Genomic DNA, 18786 nt, shown 5'->3' with positions numbered 1-18786 from the left:
GCAAAAAATACATTTTTGGTGTGCAGCAGAATTTTATTAATTATTTTATACTAGAGGCCTGGTGCACGAATTTGTGCACGAGTGGGGTCCCTTGGCTTGGCCAGCAATTGAGGCTGATCAGGGCCGCAGGAGGTTGGTAGTGGGGGAGGGCCCACGGGAGGTTGGCTGTGGGAGCACACTGACCACCAGGGGGCAGCTCCTGCGTTGAGCGTCTGCACCCTGGTGGTCAGTGCGCGTCATAGTGACTAGTCGTTTGGTCATTCTGTCGTTCAGTTGGTTAGGCTTTTATATATATAGATAATGCCACGAGATGAAAAAGGTTGAATATCACTGATCTAGACTATCTCACCACTATATATCATGATATCAGGATACAGAAAGTCCTCACTTAATGTTGTCGACAGGGTCTGTTACTTTAAGCGAAATGATGTATAATGAAACCAATTTTACCAGAGGCTAACTGACATAAACAAGAGTTAAATTCCTATGGCATCTCATCAATGTTATAATGAAAAGATGTTGAATGAAGCAACGTTATTTGAGAAGTGGCTGTACATTTTAATAACACTCCATAAATCTAGTCAAAAGTTATGTATTTATCTTGTGTGTAATTTACTTTATTAAACGGTAACTGAACAAAACCTTTAACTTAACCCTGATTGTTACACAGCCACAGGGTTATTTAGACTTGACTTCTGGCTGAGTCCTTCCCCAGCCATGTAACTCAGTGGGTAGCAGCATGATTCCGGGCTGGGCTCGGACTGCTACGTCCACATGGTGTTGTGCCTAACCCTGGGGCCGGATTGCTTCCCCCAACACACAAAAATCGCTTCACAGATTGGCACAGACAATAAATGAGGCTCTGAAAGTAGGACCACTATCGCAGCAGCCGTCTAACACTGTTTCGGACCAAAGCCCCGACCACGACAGGGAAGTGTGTTCTATGCCGAGGTACACACCTCTTCCTCTGAACTGTCACTCGGGTCATTGTCTAGTGAGGCACTCAAGGAGGCCGCCTTGGGCTCCAGGTAGCAGAGGCACAGAGCCAGAGGGAAGGAGAGAGTGAGGGCATATGGCACTGAGAAGGAGGCTGAGAGCAGGAAGAAAAAGATGAAGAGGAAACAGGGCACGAGGGAGGGTGAGCGAATCGGGAGGTAATGCTGCAAGCTCTGGGGGAGGAGGTTGGTTTCGGACAGGTTGGGAAAAGAGAGGTACCCGTCGTCATCTAGAAGAGAAGGGAATGACCCCGGGAGCTGCAAGGAGAAGGAGAACAGGGTGGCCCCTTTGCCAGTTTGCTGTTTGTAGCTAAAAGCCACATCCTGGTCCGCTAGGTACGGCTTCCCTTTGCTGTCAGAGTCCACGGAGGGCTCTCCGTGCACAGGCACGGTGTCTTTAGAAGGTTTGCAACCCGGAGGTGGGCGGTCATTCTCCTTACACCTCCTACGGAGCTCTGTGGGAGATGCAGGGGGACAGTGGGCTGATGGGGGGGACAGGGAACATGAGTCAGTGCCAAGCCCAGGTGACTGATGTGAAAGAGACAGAGAAAGAGACAGAAAGCAGCAAACAGAGGTGCAAAAGGACAAAAAGAAAACTGCAATTAGTTAATTTTCTTATGGGTATCAATATAAATTGTAAAACAAGAATTTCAGCACTAGCTTGTTCGTGAATTTTAAAGTACTCAAGCTGCATGCCAACACTGCCACCAATGGCTACCGCTCTCCCATCCGCCCATCAAATCCAGGGCGGGCTTTTTAAAAAAGTCAGCAAGAAGATATCTGTGGGCAATCTCAAAGTCGACATGTTTCACATGATCAAATATTTCTAGAAAGTTTAAGGGTTTTGCAAGTAAATATAACTCTGATAACTTAAAATCAAGACTTTCAATAGCATCTCCTGATCATCAGTTAACAGATCTGTTACTGTGGTTCAGTTGAATTAGAAAGAAAAATGGATCAAAATTTTGATTATGTCAAAAGAAATCTCTAGCATTACCTTTCCTTGGTTAATCAATTATATCCCAAACAGGTGGGTTTCCATATAAAAAAATTTCTGGCCCCCCTCCTATGTGACAAGCAGTTCCAATCAGGGATTTCAGTAATTAGCCTTTAGGAAATCTGACTCTCCACAAAGAATTGAGGCTCCTTGGAAAATTCTTATTTTGGCTCCTTTATCAATGATGTAAATGGGACTTAAACTCCAATAAGTGGTTTTAACAAGCTAACAAGCAAAAACAACATGTTTTCTGGTACTATGGCTTACAAGTATTTACTTTGTATTATTTGTGGCCCATGAATAATAGAAAGATACAATTTCCCAGCCTTCTGGAGTTTCTTAGTAGATAAATGGTAGGCTTAACTCGCCTGGTTTGAGCTCTTATGAGAATGACAGGGGCAGACATTGCCACAAATATGCTCCCCAGTGAGCTCAGACTCTGCGGGACAGGGAGGCCCTCCCCTTCCCTCTGGCCCTGCAGTGGGAGGACCACAGCCAGGCTCCTCGGAAGGGGGCAGAGGGCTGCTGAGCAAGGGCAGGCAGAGAAAGCAAGGCCCCAAAAGGACCCGGGCACAGCACTGAAGCCGCCACAGCCCAGGAGTTCAAGTCGAGGTCACACAGAGCCTGAAGATAATTCGACTTCTGCTGCTCTCTGTGAGTGTGAGTGTGTGTGTGTGTGTGTGTGTGTGAGAGTGTGTGTGTGTGTGTGTGTGTGTGTGTGTGTGTATGTGTGTGTGTGTGTGTGTGGTTTGCCTAGTGACCTGATAGCATGGACATTACCCAACCTGTTTTGTGGTGGCTATCTATTCCTAACTTGATAACTACAGAGACAAAGAGGAAGAAAAGGCACAAATAAAATTATATCATGGACATATTAGAATTTAGAAGAGTCTTTTTTAACATTAGACAAGTGTGTCTTTTCCTAACACTCACATGTATGTTAAACATTGTGTTTTAAACAAGACCCTGCACAAATCTCACTCAACTGAGAGCGATGTATTAGTTACAAGCGGACTTCCGCATGCAGACCATTGTTCCTGCCGTGGCAGAAGGCCACCCAGTCTCCTGAGGCACTCAGAGCTGGGAGACAGGCCTCCTCTCAAAGGAATAGGGGACTAGTTGTTTAGTAACTATTTTTAGTAATATATTTTCATTTTCTTTAAAAAATGAGTACCCTCTACATTACTTTTTGAAGTTGGAGAATAATAAAGTTAAGATGCAATCATTCATATTGCTTATGAACGTGGCTTTTAAAAGACAGTTGCGCACTGTGGACGATGAGGACAGACATCCACCTGCATCGGCACTGCGTCTCGGCCACAGCCCCCTTCGGGAGCGCTTTGGGCCAGAGTACTGGCTTCTCAGAGACTCAGACTACGAGAGCCCTGCTTTTCTCTGTCATTTTACTTTCCCACAGCATAAGTGCACAAAGTGATGACTGCTTCACGCTGCACTTCCTGTAAACAAATTGCTGATATTTAAAATCAAAGTGAGATTGCCTGGATCTATTTTTTTTTGGATCAAAGCAAGTAATTTACTTTTCTGTGCCACTTAATCCTGTTTACACGTCCATAACAAGCACATGTTACCTGGGTGCTTTCAACAAAGCATGCAACACATTTGCTGCTCAGGTATACTATCTTCTTTTCATGTCCTATTTAAAACCTGCCTTGACTTAAACGAAAAGTCTAAAAGCAAAACCCAGAACCAAGTACATTTGAACAGCACAAGTGATCCTAACATTTTTTGCTATCATTTCCTATCCTGTTTTTATTTTTTCTGTTTGGCAAATAATTTTATCCTGCAGAAAGGATGGACTGGGTCTTTGAATTTCCTAACGCAACTAACTACAACAACGATCAGTTTTGATCAGTATACCCTTTTAGCTGTCACTGTTAAATTCTTGCCCAAAGGAGTTTTCTCTAGAGAGTCCCAGAGGGTGAGTCCCTGCAAATAAATCTATATTTAAAGAGCCCACGTGCAAAAGATTTCCACATTAAATTTACACAGGTTTTAACACAGCTGTAAGTTATACAGCATTTTTATTCTGTTATCTCATTTCACTCTGTGCTGAGCACATGGCAGGAGCCACTCCTTCCCATGGCTGCTATTATGTATAAGCCTCCCAATGTTTTCTGACTTTTAGGGAGTAGCTCTGCTACATACAAAACCCCTAAGCAGAAGTGGATGGTCTATATGGCTTTTGACTTTTATTTTTCTAAAAAGTTGCTGTATAGAGCTGGATCACCAAAAACAAAGATAATATTAAAAAACAAATTGAATTTGGGTGAAATGAAGTTACAAAATTTAATGAAAAAATAAAAAATAAAAAACACCTTGGAGAAGTTGCTGCCAAATTCACTTTCCAACTTCCCTGGCAACCTTCTGCCTTACTATCACTTTTTAAAACATGCCCACTCGCTACTCTGATGATTAGATTATAATCATAAGGCTAAGAGAGGAAACACTGTATAAACACACAAGCTATGGTCACTCCATTACTTGCAGTCAGAAGAATGGCAATGTCATTACACTGCGTATCTTGAAAAAATATGCACTCCTTGGGTAGGAGAATGGGGCCAGAAACAAACAGCTTTAGCGATAGCTCTGACCAATGAGCCCAAACGGAAAAGTGTAAATCACCATTAAATGTATTTTTTAAAAAAATACAGACAGGACAGCTATTGAAAGTCTTATGTAGCACATCAGTGGTTAGAATAAAAATGCTCAAAAAGTTGAAAGGGAATCCTTCCAGAGGAAAAATGTCGACCAAGGAAATCATTTAAATTTGATAATAAGAATGTGACTAAGGCTGAAAGATGAATTAGCCTAAGTCTCCACCATTCCTGGTTTATGCTCTCAGCATTACTCGGCAGCTCTCAGAAGTCTGAGCGAGCTCTAGGAGGCAGCCTGGGAGAAGTACCTTTCCCTCGGGCCGTACTGCCGCGGCAGCAGTGGCTTCCTCGGCCTTTTTCCGTCTGTCCTCTTCCTCATCACGCTCCTCCTCGGCCTTTTTCTCCGGAGTCACAGTGGTGATCAAGTTGGTCTGAGAGATGCCCTTTGTTGTGGCGTACTGGCCAGTACCAACCTCTGCAGCAGACACAGAATCCTTCATGTATATTTCATGGTTTTCATTCACTGATGCTAAAAGCAAATACAATGGAAGAAATAAAGTCTGAAATAGTTAAGTCAGAAGACAGATGAATAGCACCAATTGTCCCATCACGCACAATATGCCCCTAGAAAAATCCAGCTTTATCTTCAAAAGACAAGCCAGCACAGCAGGTACCTTTGTCTAAGCGCTAGCACAGACTCAACTTTCTATATCCTCTACACTAGTGTTTCAAAATGATTTCAATGCTCATCTCTTGAAGCCACCAGAATCGTTTCATCCATTCTCAGGCTCCATGGTGAGGATGTGTGCCAGGTAGATGTGAGTGTAAGGCTGGGAGGCTGAGCTGCCACCGAGCTTGTTACCCCAGACACTTGGCAAGTTCCACAACTAATAATATTTTCAGTAGACCATTGATCTAGTACACTTGACTTTGAACATATTTTTAAAAGTGGCACTCACCAAGGAGCACTGAAATTAAAAAAAACCCCATCCTGTTATTATTAATAATGTCTGAAAAGTTTCCTATAGTATAAAAGCCACAAGGGTAATAATCGAAATTAACCATCTTGGCAGAAATTATAAAGTTTCAATGGCAACTCCATAACTGAAGTGCAGAAATGTTTTAATTTCTACTGCACTTTAAAAAAACATATGCACACATATCTACCATGATATGCATACATTTAATCATCTCTAATATTTGGGGAAAATGACACAAACATTGTTAATGAAATTCATGCAAAGGCAAAGCATGCAGACATAAAATATATGATACAGCCTTTCATCCCAGCTGAAATGTCTTAGTGAAAGAGATGCTTACAACAATTAAATTTTTAAAATTTGATACTCATTATTTTAGGTTTAAATACCATATTTCAGAAACTTATAAAGGCTGTTTTTCAAACACATAGTAGCTAATCACAGGCAAAATATAATCTGGTTTCATATTTATATAAAAGTAAGAAAATATTCTGAAATCCTTTTAATAGTAAATCATTTCACGACAATACCTTCACTAAGATATTTTATATCTTGTTGTACTGATGAAAAAGCTCATATGATATAGTTTCCTAATGGGCCAGCTAGGCTCCATAGAAGTTGCAACTTTGCAAAAAGCAGTTTTTATGCCCACATGCAGCCATGGCCCCCAGCTCAGCAGCCCAGAAAACACACTAGAATTGACAGAACCCCAAAGAGTGAGAGACAACACATACTAACATCACTTTTGGGCAGGGAGGAAGAGACAGCATGATATTAGTATATTTATTGCACAATTGTCTTCTGTCTTCTCAGTAATCATTATCACACAAAAGGTCATGAGGCAAACAACATTCATAACACATGTGTTCCCTTGGGTACACATCACTGAACAAAGAGGATGGTATTCGGGGGAAAAGGGGTGATTCTACAAAAGCTCCTTTAACAATAACTTATAAAATACAGTTTACAGAGATTCTCTAAAGGAGAAAGAAGAGTAAGTGAGACAATGCCAAAGAAAAGCTTCAATGTTAACATGGATATATGAGTGTCTTAATCCAACCCGAAACAGTCCTAATCAACATTTTATTCTAAAAGTATGGCTCTAAGTTAGATATTCTGAAAAAAGAAAACTCTTAAAAGATACCAAATGGTAATAACTTTCTAGGCTGCCTCACAAAAGCCTGTAGGATAATTATCAATATAATTATTGGGATAATTATAATTACATCCATAGCAACAGTGCTCTGATGTATGTCTTATTCAGTCTTGCAACAACCCTGTCAGAGGTGGCCTGACTCCCATTTTATGGATGATGAGACAGGGAGAGTTTGAGTCATTCACCAACTACTGTGCAGGTGGAGGAACTGGACTTCAGTCTGGATTTACCTACGCCAGGTAGTGTTTTTTCCACTTTACTAGGAACATATGTAACATAGCACTAACAACACAATTTTTGCTTCTTCTATAAACTGTATATAACGTCATCCATTAGGAAAATACAGTCTTTTTCATCAGGGGATTCAGGGGGTCTGTCACCCCACCAACCACACTGGGGTGTCATGAGCTGTGGTGAGCAGAGGCAGGGCGGTAGGGAAGAAGGTGATCCTTATTTTTTATTTATGCTTGTGCTTACTATTAAAATCGTACACACATGCCAGAAACGTCTCATTCTTTATGTGCACAGGCTAGGTCTTTCGTAAAACAACTAATCTCCAGGTGCTTGGAATGAGAAGAGGAGGCCTGGCCAGGGCTCAGTTCCTAGTTAAGTATTCCTCTAGCTGCCAAGTCTTGTAGCAGAGAGCACATCTGTGTGTAACTATAGATACAATACAAAACCATCCCACAAAACAAAACCTGTGGAAAACTCATGATTATGCCATTCCTTAAACATGTTATTTAGGCAATTTTCTCCCTGTTTTACTTACACATTTGACTTAACAGTAGACAACATCTATAGACAATGCTCTCCCAGTCCGTCAGGAGGATTTAATTTACAGCCCTTTGCTCTGTTATCTGACTGTCATCCTTTCTAGAAGCTATTATTTACTGACTGATGAGTCACATTTTATTCATAATTTCTTTTTTAGAAACAGGGATACATTTAACTTAGAGTTTTCTTTCTGAAACAAATCGTCTAAGACAAACTTGACAATCATTTAAGATCCGTTGGCAAGGAAACCAGATTCCTTACAGAGTATGTGACTACCATATTTAGAACGAGAGAACCTTTCTCCAAATTCAGGGTACCAGCTTAAGAAAGTTATGCTCTTCGTTCTCCATGTAATCTTACATAAATCTAAAGTCACAGACATTACTCACAAAGGCACATGTTTTTGAGGATGGATGGTTAAAACTTGCCAGTCAGCCACAGACCAGGAAGAAAATGCTTTCCATTTCCTACTACCCAAGAGGATCTATGTTCACTGACAGCTCACGATGGCTTCACCATAGTGGGCAGCCACTAGAGAGTATTCAGGGTAGGGATGCCTACCTCCATCCAAGCTGCGAGACATGGTGTAACGTTTGCTGGAGGAGCGTTCAAAGTAAGGGGCTGGACGATCTATCAGTGCGCTGGCTCTTCTGGTTTGGGCTTGCGTTCTGCCGCTATAACGGAACTTGGAGCCCAAGGTAAGGAATTTCTTTGGAGGTGCTTCTGGTAACAACAATCTAAAGATAGTGAAGAAAAAACACCAGAAAGAATAGTAAATCAAATATTGAGAATGCTACCCTTTTACTCTGTTCTGAAAGGTAAAGTGCTTTGTGTACTAGAGGATTAACACCCAAATGCAATGAAATAAATCTGATTTTATAAGAAAAAAATTGACACAATACATATCAACAAGAGATGTTATCGAGGCTATAATCAAAATGGGAGTTGGGTTGGACTAGCAGACTTTAACATCCCATGTAACTGGAGAGTCTGTGGTTCTATAAGCCCCAAGAGCAATTAAGTAGGTGATGGTAGGGAAGGACAGTGATAATTTGTTATTGTATAGACACAAATCTAATGGCCCTAATTAGTCAGGTATTGAGAAATTACTGAAATAGTAAGAAACGGATTGAACACTTGAAGTAGACATCCTGCAAAAATAATGAAAAGGTACTAAAGATAATAAAGAGGAGATGGAGCAGATCAATAGAGTACAAATGAAGGAAACCTATTCGAATTTAGTCAGAAGTTCTTTTAGGATTTCTTATTAAAAAATCTCGTGACAATGAGCTTGAAGGAACTTTAGAAAGGCTATGCTTCCACATTCTTCTTCCCAACAATCTTTTTCAGTATAAGTAATGCCAGGCACTCTATTTTTTTTCCTTAGGAAAAAAGCAAATTGATCTCTACCTACCTGAAAAATGTATGGTGCTCAACACACACTTTCCATAAACGCTTGGCAGCTCGATGGTTTGGCAGTTTAAACCCAATGGTACTTTCAAATTGTTCAAACTACATTTAGAAAACATTGAAGAGTAGAATCAAGTTTAAAATGACAAATAACAGAAAAGCAAATAATTTTAAAAATCAAAATACCACTCACAACTCTTTTTTCTTTACTTACTAAATCAATTGCTCTATGTGGAATTCATGCTATACACATGCATTCATTAAAAAGGAAAAAAAAACCTCCTTATATCTACTATCTATTTCCTTAAAATACTGCGGGTATAGACAACTACATTATGCATATAGTAGATGTTTTATGTATCAGTATGGATCTTACGAAAACTAAATGCAAACAAGGATATTTGGATTCCTTCCAGAGACCAACTTGTCCTGATCTCATATGTAAGCCTAATTTTCATTGTTTCTTCCATGACATCATGACTTCAAATGGAAGATACAGAAATGAACAAAAGGTTTAAAGTCTATAGCATTCTCAGAGCGACATTTTCTCCTAATATCTGGTCTGGAAATATGCACATATCCTAGGTATTTGATGACTTGGTATCAGGTATTGCTGATGTTATCTGTTCATTATAGTATGGATTACCATGCTAAATGGTAACATCTCTCGATATTATATATAAGATCAGGGATTTGGAGGACACATTTTCATATTACTTAGCATTTATAGTTCAGGTGATACTCTATCAGTCATATGATTTTCCAAGGTGGAATATCTGATTTCCCGAGTAATTATTTTAATATCATTGCAGCTACTCATTAATTTTTTATTCTCTGAGGACAGTATGCATCAGGCCACCAGAGGGCAATCATCTTAAACAATAAAGCCTTTCCCAAAGAGCACAAAACCTCTTGACTATTGACATAATCAATAGCAAAAGCCATTTACGTGGCAAAGAACCAAGGAGAGGGCTCCTCTGCATGGCGTGTGAGATACACTTATGCTTGACTTCTATTTCTTGTTTGTTGAGAGGGACTGGGCAGGGGAGAGACTGGGAAACACATCCAGGTTGCTTTAACTGCAGCTGCCTTTCACAATTTCTTATTCCCTCTGGAAGTTCATGTGCAGTGGTGGTCATGAAAATCACCACTGTCCAATGGACCCAGTCGACTGACAAACCTAGTACTGTGGATTGTATCTCAACCATCCCCCATTTACTCATCCTGCCTCTAATATGTGCCATGCATTATGCAAAGGTCAGGGGTTTAAAAAAAAGCATCAACTTGCTCATGTAAGAAGCTGGGGAGATTCTCTCAAGATAATAGAGGCGCTAGACTTTTAAAATGTTTATCTAGCTCGCGGTGCTTTGTATTCTTTTTACTGCGACCTCTTCAGAGTCTTCGGGCTACCAATAATTTCTTCTCACTCATTCTTCTCAGCCTATAAATATGATTATAAAAAAGGGAGGGAAACAACTTCCTTTGAGCCTGTTTTGCTGAGCCAGAATCTTCTCACTCCTCACGATACACGTCCTGGCGGAGAAGCCTCAGCTCCTTCACTCCTTACCTCACTGCAACCTGCCAGGGGCTCCCAACTCCTTCCTGAACTCTTAAATGTCACAACAGGACCTGTCAACTGCGATGAAATTTTCTTAGTTCTTACCTGCACCTTCTCTGTAACATTTGGCACTGCCAGTTAACCACGTCCCCTGAATCTCGTCTCACTGTCATCTGTGACTGTTTTTGTCCTTTGTTCCTTTCTCTGGCTGTTATTCTTAATCTCCCTGTGTTCCTCTTTGGCCTACCTCTCTCAAAAAGTGGTCTTACCCAGATTTTTTTGTTATAGGGTCTCTCTCTCTTTTTCCCTCTTTAAGTTCTCTTGTTCTTTGGGTAATTTATTCCATGTCTAAGGCCCTGATTAAAATTTATACAGTTGATGTCTCTGTTCAAGTCCTGTATTTCTTACTAGGTAAGAATTACCTCCTGAAAATCTGTCCCAAAGGAATTTCAATCTTTTTCCTTAAATTCACACCCCCCGCCCTTCCTCTCATCTATAATATCATCTCCATTGCCTTCTCTCGTGCAAACTGAGACTGATCATCCCGGACTCTCCTCTTTATCCTTCCCCCATCCTGTCTCCAAAATGTCCTGTTCTGCCTCTGAAATCCGTCTCAAATGTGCCCCTTCCATTCTATTCCCAGAGCCTCTGCTCCAGTTTAGGTCTTATCACATCACATTACGAAGCAGATTAATTAAGAAACCCATCATTCTCAAGTGTTCATCTAGTTATGACACGCCCTAATTTAAAACCTTTCTCGGCTCACTACTGTCTACTGATGCACTTCTCCACTGTTCCCTGCTGGCCTCTCACAACCGTGTTCACTCCATGACCATCGGATATCATCTCATCGGTATCATGACATAGTTCCAAGCGTGCGAGTCTGTTTCTGTGCCAAATATAAAGTCCCTTAAGGACAGGGACAAATTCATATTTATGTTTCCATTTCCAATGCCCAACATGTTACCTAGCAATAAACAGATGCTTGCTTATTTATGTTTAATAAATCCAAATGAACATTTATCAGTTATAAGTTTAACATGCAATCTTTAGGAAATATTTTTAATATTACTGTAATTGCGGGTATTTACGTGAAAAGCTTACAGATTATTTCAGTCTTCAGAAACAAGGATGACTTTATATATACACTACACATTATTGCTTGCTTTGTAGTCTGATATTTTAATTGTATTTTCCACCAGTGGGTAGGCTGATTTTGAAGACAGGATATAATTCTATATTATGCCAGAAAATGTTCCGAGACATAAATGAACTGCAATCTTAGAGCTTTGCTTCCATTATGTTAATCATACTGATCAGAAATGGATATATTTATTAATTATCTATTAACCAGATATAGCAGGTACTTACTACCTATTATGTACAAACCACTAAGGATAATACAAATATGTCGATCATAGATGCTGTTGTCCAAGGAATAAGGATTAGTTAACAATTTTGACTCTTTCATTACTTCTCTGATTTAAAAAAAAAGGTGAAAATATATTAGGTTGTGGAACATTTACATAATTTACACTCTGTGTCCCTCATTCTAATCTTTCTTATACCTTGTTGCACATTATCTCTAAACTATCCACCTTAAGATGCTATCAGATTGCCTGGCAGGTGTGGTTCAGTGGTTGAGCATCGACTCATGCACCAAGAGGTCATTGGCTCGATTCCAGTCAGGGCACATGCCTGGGTTGCAGGCTCTATCCCTGGTGGGGGTGAGGGGTGCAGGAGGCAGCTGATCGATGATGTTTTTTTCTCATTGATGTTTCTCTCTCTCTCCCAAATCAATAAAAATATAATTTAAAAAAAGATGCTGTCAGATTTGGAAGACAGAGAAAGGGAGCATAGAGACAACAATAGAACTGGTAGGGAGAAATCTTTCATTCATGAAGAGGTTTAATGACTTAGACTTTCATTTATACCACAGCTTGAAATATACAGAACATTATTCATGAATCTGGGTTTTACATTAAAATATGTAAAAACAGTAATTTCAATTAATGTATGCTATGGGAAAAACTGGAAAAAAAACACAAAAAACAAAAAACACTTGTTTCTACCTATTTGTTGGACAAACCTACAATAAATTCTCTTAGGCATTTAGACATAACTCACCAACCATGTCCTGAGATGCTGAGAACTTGTGAGCAGGTTATTTACATATTTGTTTGCTATCAGGTTCCTTTTTTCCCAATGTACATGCAAATTTGGGTCTACTTACCTCACCCGGGCGGATCTTAATGTAGAAGTTGTTCCGTTTGTATGAGATTTTTAGAACCTTGGGCCAGGCAAATCTATTTATCCGCAGCCGGTCTCGATATATCAACAGACCACTCGCACAAACGCCTAACATAATTTCTACTCCTTCAGAATCCTGGAAAATAGAAGCAAGAGACCAAGGGTCAGTATCTCATTTGTTTCCACTTACGGCTGGGTACAGTATTTAAGCCTCCATAACAGAATCTATAACTGACTACCTGAAGGTCTAATTTAAGTAAGAAAAATACTGCAGCCATTTTTAAACATTACCATTAAACAACAGCCTTGAAATGAAGATATTTATCACTGTGGAGATTTGTTAGAGTAAAGCCTGCTCACCCAGGTATCCAGGATATCCAGAAATACTGCACATAGAACAGGCCAACCCGATGAAGGTGTGTTGTTAACATAAGTAACAGCTGCAGTTCTCGGTTATTGAGTGCCAAGCACTGCCCTAATACTTTACATATATTAACCCTTTTAATTTTCAATATGATATTTTGAGATAGTTGCTATTATTCTTCCCACTTTACAGATGAGGAAACTGAGCCACAGAGTGGTTACGTATCTTCCCCAGTTGAATGTGAGCAGCCTGGTTACAGAGGCAGCACTCTTAACCAATATGTATACTAAGAGAGGGGCCCTATCCTTTCTTATGAGTGTTTTGGAGTTTGTTCCTTTAAAAAGAGCCTCAATCTTTTTTATATACCATTATTGCCAGAGTAAAATTTAAATATAAAATAGTGTTGTTTTTCTCTTAAGTATGTACTGCACTTCCCCAACAGGCCCCAACACACACACTGCCCAGTGGTAAGCACACTTAACAATATGATTCACATAAATATGGATAGATTTTATATATGTGTATAGTCTTTTATAACAAAGGTGGGATCATGCCACATTTGCAATTTGCTTTGTTATTTGTACTTTTCACATTTAAGTCATTTCCTAGGGGTATGTGATGCCCAGAGGTCCCCGAGGTCATCAGAGATGTTATATAAAGTTTAAGAGACACACCACGCATAGTCTATGCCCCCTCAGTATTGTATTCAGGGGGAATCCATGTAAAATGAACATCTGTGGTGACCCGAGTGGAGTGAAAACGAAGGACAGAGGCAGGACTGCGTGTGAGGCGCAGCCTCCACCTTGTCTCGATGGTTGTTGGGAGTAGGGGGTACATGGGATGGGGGGAAGAAGCTGGGGTCTTTTGTCACCTTAATCAGCAGGGCTGCCCCCAACTTTGAGTCACTCTGCAGCCCCAGAGAGGAAAATGGTAGAACCCAAATAGGAGATTCTGACTCGTCCATATTGTGGGAATTTACTGCCTAAATCCTGTCAGTGCAAGGTCCAAGATGAACATTTCCAGAAGCAAAAAATAAATATTTCAGTCCATCTCTGGTCATATATGTTTATAATTGGTTTAAAAGAAAACATTTTACCTTTGAAATCTATCGCTCCATTAGGTATGAAATTACAGGCGTGGAAACACTTGATGGCAGGACATAAAACCTGAGGCCTCCAAGTCCAGAAACTGCCCACCACCTACCACGGGCTTTAATGTGAAAGAGCAATTTAAAGAGCTATAACCTGATGCTGACGAGTCCCTGGCATTACTGAGCCTTCAGACCCAGCCCATCTGCTCACACGACAGCTCAGAGGTGACCACCTCACGCCATGACTACAAATGCAGGTTTGAGTAACTGCTCTTTGATTCTCTTTCTTTTTGGTAAAGAACATAAAAGTTTAGAAAAGATGCCTTTGAGCTAAAGAGGGAAAGGACATTTCAAACATTTTTCAGTATTTTATCTATTTTTAAATCTCTCATCAGTGTCTTTCCATCAAAGAAAACAGCATCCTTTCCTGGGGAAGATTGGGAAGGCTCCTTTGCCCCGCACTGTTCTCCTGTACCCTCCGGCATGAACTGCTCTGTGTCCCCATATCACTCTGTTGTATCAGCACGCCCCCAGCAAAGGTACTGCAGTCAACTCCCACCTACCTGCCTTCTCCTTAAGACCACAGCTGGTTGAGAGCAAGAGCTCAATTTAATCTCTGCAGCCACATGGTCATAGCTAGTGCCTGCCTAGCATGGGTTAATTAAGCCATTACACGTTTGGCAAATGAAGAAAGACAATATCAGGTAAGTGGCGTTTTAAATTGCATGGTGGTCTTCATTATGTTAATCATAAAGCACAAAAAAAAGATACCTTTTTTCTCAAGTTTTCGGCCACAGCCCTAACTGTGTATTGAAAGCTCGTTTGGCAGCCTATCTTGGGGACATGTGTGTTTCCCTACCAACGAACACATTTAATGCTCCTTTTAGCAGGGAGTACCGAAGGAAGACCTGGATAGGCTCAGTCTACTGTAATTAAAATAAATGTGCACGCTGTTCCCTTAATTTCAAATCACTGTTTAAACTTTGCCTTCCTTCATTATCACTTGGTCCATGGGATATCTGATGTGGATTTATACCTACATTTTAGAATCTTCTATGAAATAAATGACTCTCACAGAGCCTATTCAGACAGACATTAGCTGACAAACAAGCAGAGAGAGTCTTCCTAAGAAGAAAACAAAGCATTTAGAACAGGTTTTCCCAAACAAGGGACCTCCAGCTAATACGGGTATTGTATTCTTTATACAGAGCTTTGAGTTAGAGATCACAATTCAGACTTTCTAAACAGATCCTACAGCTCAGGGTCTTTTATGCCATCCAGTGATGACTGGAAATGAGCTCTAATTTAATTCAGTAATTTTCCTTCTTAAAATGATAGAGTGTGGCTGCATGAGAAAATGGAGTCCATAACCAAATCATTTGTTATACTTAATATTCAGATGAAATCCTTCTACGGGCTGCATTTGCACTTCCTTAATTCTTTCTTTTTTTAATTGGAATAAATTCAAATCATATTATTGCAGCTATCCATTTTAATTCAGTAGCTAGAGCAACGTTAAGTGATTTTATTTTCAATGATGGGAACACGGATACATCCCGAGCTGCACTTCCCTAAAAGCATGCCCTAATCTCTCATTTATTTATATTTCCTGGGCAGCAAGTGAATCATCATGTGCAATGTAATTCAAAAAATAGCTTTCGATCCACTCACATTTTCAGGCAACCTTCATTTCCTTCTTGTTTCCTTATCTTTTAGTCACCTAAGGAAAAACTCTTAAGATAACATCTTACTAGTGTGTGTGTCCTTATTTTCTTTTTAAATTCTCATCCTGCCTTATAGCTGGCATAAACTATAAAACGCCTTTGTTCTCTGACTACAAAATAGGCGAGAAAAGCTAATAAACTGGAAGGTAAATAAGAGCCAGACCTGCTAATTACACACAAATGTCAAAGAGCCTGGCACGATGCACCAACCCAGCCCTGGGATAAGGCCGCCAACCCTCGGAGATCATGCTGCTTAGTGCTCAGGCCTTCAGCCCTTGGAAGTCCACATCCTGTCTGGGGGACACAATGGTCACAGTCATAACCAGTCAAGCCTGCGTTCACTCAGTGGCCACCATTTTCTGGTCCAAACGCCATCCAGGGAGCAGCTCACCTGTAGCATCAATAGAACGTACAGACCATAGATTTCCCTCCCATGGGACTCAGGGTTGTTGAGCTGTTTGCCTGAACAGAGCCAGCTGAAATGCTCTTCATGCCTTGGCCCTGAACTTGACTGTGTAAGATACTTCCTTGACTAGAAGCCTGTTAACTTCCTGTGAGTCCCAGATCGTGAAATTGGTGGCTACTCTGTGTATTAGAAGTAAAGGCACATCCCATAACTGGAGCAATGTTACCTTGTCAGAGATCTTTCAACACTGCTGAAGTACCAGAATCCACCCCTAAGATCCTAACAAATTTCTCAAGTTTTGATGATAACAGTTTGCATGAACGCTTGCCTTTACTGCTACAGTTCTTTATTCACAGGTGTTCAAGTAACAGACTAATAGTTCATGCACTCATTCTCTCACTGCTGAAAAATACAGATTCTAGAAAAAGAATGACATGGAGTAAAAGCTGCTTTAGGCATCCTTACAATCTCCCCCTCATACAGACTAATCCAGGGGTGGGCAAACTTTTTGACTCGAGGGCCACAATGGGTTCTTAAACTGGACCGGAGGGCTGGAACAAAAGCATGGATGGAGTGTTTGTGTGAACTAATATAAATTCAAAGTAAACATCATTACATAAAAGGGTACGGTCTTTTTTTTTTTTTTTAGTTTTATTCTTTTCAAACGGGCCGGATCCAGCCCGCGGGCCGTAGTTTGCCCACGGCTGGTCTAATCCCAACTTCCTTCTTCCCAAGACTAAATAGCCAAGGCACAACTTTAACATTTCACAATTGCCAAGCAACCAGGCAAGCCTTAGCCTGGGTGGTTAATTCTAGTTGAACTGCAAAAATAACAATCTTATTTCAAAGGACTGGCTATTTGTCAGAATACCTCAGCTTCAGAGATGGCATTATTTAAACTTCACATGAATTTACTGAGTGTCTGGTGGGAAATTAGAACAGGGCCACAGACAGTACTTCACACAAAGTAGATGTGACAACTGGGTCTTGGACAATCAGCCAAGTTTAGACAGACAGACAGACAGACAGACAGACAGTAAGGAGCAGGACAGTGCAGGCAAAAATGAGCACATTCAGGCAAAGGCCAGAGACAGGGTTTGGCAGGAGCAAAGGGCATGTGCCAGCGCAAAGTGGGAGATACAACTGAGACAGGAAAGGCAGGGCGAGCTCAGAGCGTGTTATGTAAAGATAAAAAGTTCCAATTGAATCAACAGGCAATCAGAGGCTCAGACCGCGAGTCCTGTGAGTTTGAGCCAACCCCTCAGTGAAATATCGGCGCGAAATGTGCTTTATCATTGGACAGGCCTTAAAGAGCAAACGCAGATTTGAATGCCCAAAGGTTTGGGTTACATGCACTGAAGTAAAAATCACGAGCTTATAGCAATAACAGCACTGAATTAAATAAAACTAAATAAAAAGTTTGGGGGTTAAGAAATGCATACCTTGGCATGATGTAAATCTACCCCATACATGGATAATTTTTTGGCATTTTCCAAGAAATGCATCTCGGCTTCTGCTGGCGTCATTCCTCTGATAAGAAAAGAAAGGGTTACAATGCTGCTCTGCTTTTACCTGGCGAAGCTGAAATGTTTCCTACTTAGCCCCCCTGCTACCTAATAAGCAAGCCCCCACAGAGGCCCAGCAGATCTGTATCTGAGGGAAGAAAAAGAATAAGATGGCTTTTAAAGAAAACCTTACAATAGACATTCTAAGCAAGAACCTAACTATCCCAGAACTGTACCAGCCAGTGCAGACCCCTACTCTACTAAAGTCCCACCCACAAAACACCAACATCAGTTCTGGGAAAAGTGCGGAGAGAAAGGGACGCTCACTCATCAAGGCCCAACTTATTAAATGGACTGTTCTCAGGGCTTCTGCCACTAACCTGTGACTCTTGTGCAGCTCGATCACTTTATCTTCCAGTTCTTTAGTGTGATTGGGTGCAAAGCGGAACTCACTAATGTAATCATTTCCACATTCATCAGGGTCATAGTCTCCAAGTTCTGACTGGACAGTGTAGGAGCCCAACAGGGCAAGGGTGACAAAGGAGCAGGGCAGCCTCCCGGACACGATGTCATCTCGCAGTTGTAAGCAGAGGTAGTACCTTCCGGTATCCAAGAGGACAAAGCAGAAAGCCAGCAGTGGGACACAGGAAAAGGAGACCACTCAGCACATATTGTTGGATAGGCAATTTCTCCCGATCGGATAATCAATCACACAAGGACACATTTTCTAGCATCTATATGTTGATGTGGATATTAAGAGAAAATACTTGGCCACAAAAACATAATATTTAAGGGCATCTAAGGACAAGTCAATGTTCATAATAAAATAGGGTTTTATTAATAAAGCACATGGTAAAAAAATAACCTAAAGACATACTCTTCTAACATCTTTTAAAGTAACATTTAAAATCAAATGAATAGTCCCTAGCACATTCCCTGAAACCTTTGGTTGTGTGTGTGTG

The 18786-nt window shown here is 40.7% G+C and overlaps 1 protein-coding gene across 28 annotated transcripts in view; it reads right to left on the bottom strand.

The window, feature by feature from the left end:
* The window catches only part of EPB41L3 (erythrocyte membrane protein band 4.1-like 3), a 215555-nt gene that overhangs the window by 23436 nt on the left and 173333 nt on the right, over positions 1 to 18786 (bottom strand). For 16 of the 28 annotated variants that reach the window (XM_014541649.1, XM_014541638.1, XM_014541645.1 and 13 more), the window contains 7 exons: positions 18205 to 18423; positions 17762 to 17849; positions 12719 to 12871; positions 8932 to 9029; positions 8079 to 8254; positions 4916 to 5136; positions 960 to 1523 (listed from right to left, as the gene is read on the bottom strand). In XM_014541649.1, the coding sequence (XP_014397135.1) occupies positions 960 to 1523; positions 4916 to 5136; positions 8079 to 8254; positions 8932 to 9029; positions 12719 to 12871; positions 17762 to 17849; positions 18205 to 18423 (1519 nt within the window). The remainder of the gene's footprint in view (positions 1 to 959; positions 1524 to 4915; positions 5137 to 8078; positions 8255 to 8931; positions 9030 to 12718; positions 12872 to 17761; positions 17850 to 18204; positions 18424 to 18786) is intronic. The other 12 variants (XM_014541648.1, XM_014541664.1, XM_014541651.1 and 9 more) reach the window with 3 other exon arrangements.

This window comes from Myotis brandtii, unplaced genomic scaffold (genome assembly GCF_000412655.1).
Source record: "Myotis brandtii unplaced genomic scaffold, ASM41265v1 scaffold276, whole genome shotgun sequence".
In the NCBI taxonomy this organism is placed as follows: domain Eukaryota; kingdom Metazoa; phylum Chordata; class Mammalia; order Chiroptera; family Vespertilionidae; genus Myotis; species Myotis brandtii.
This window is presented reverse-complemented; position numbering and strand designations above follow the sequence as displayed.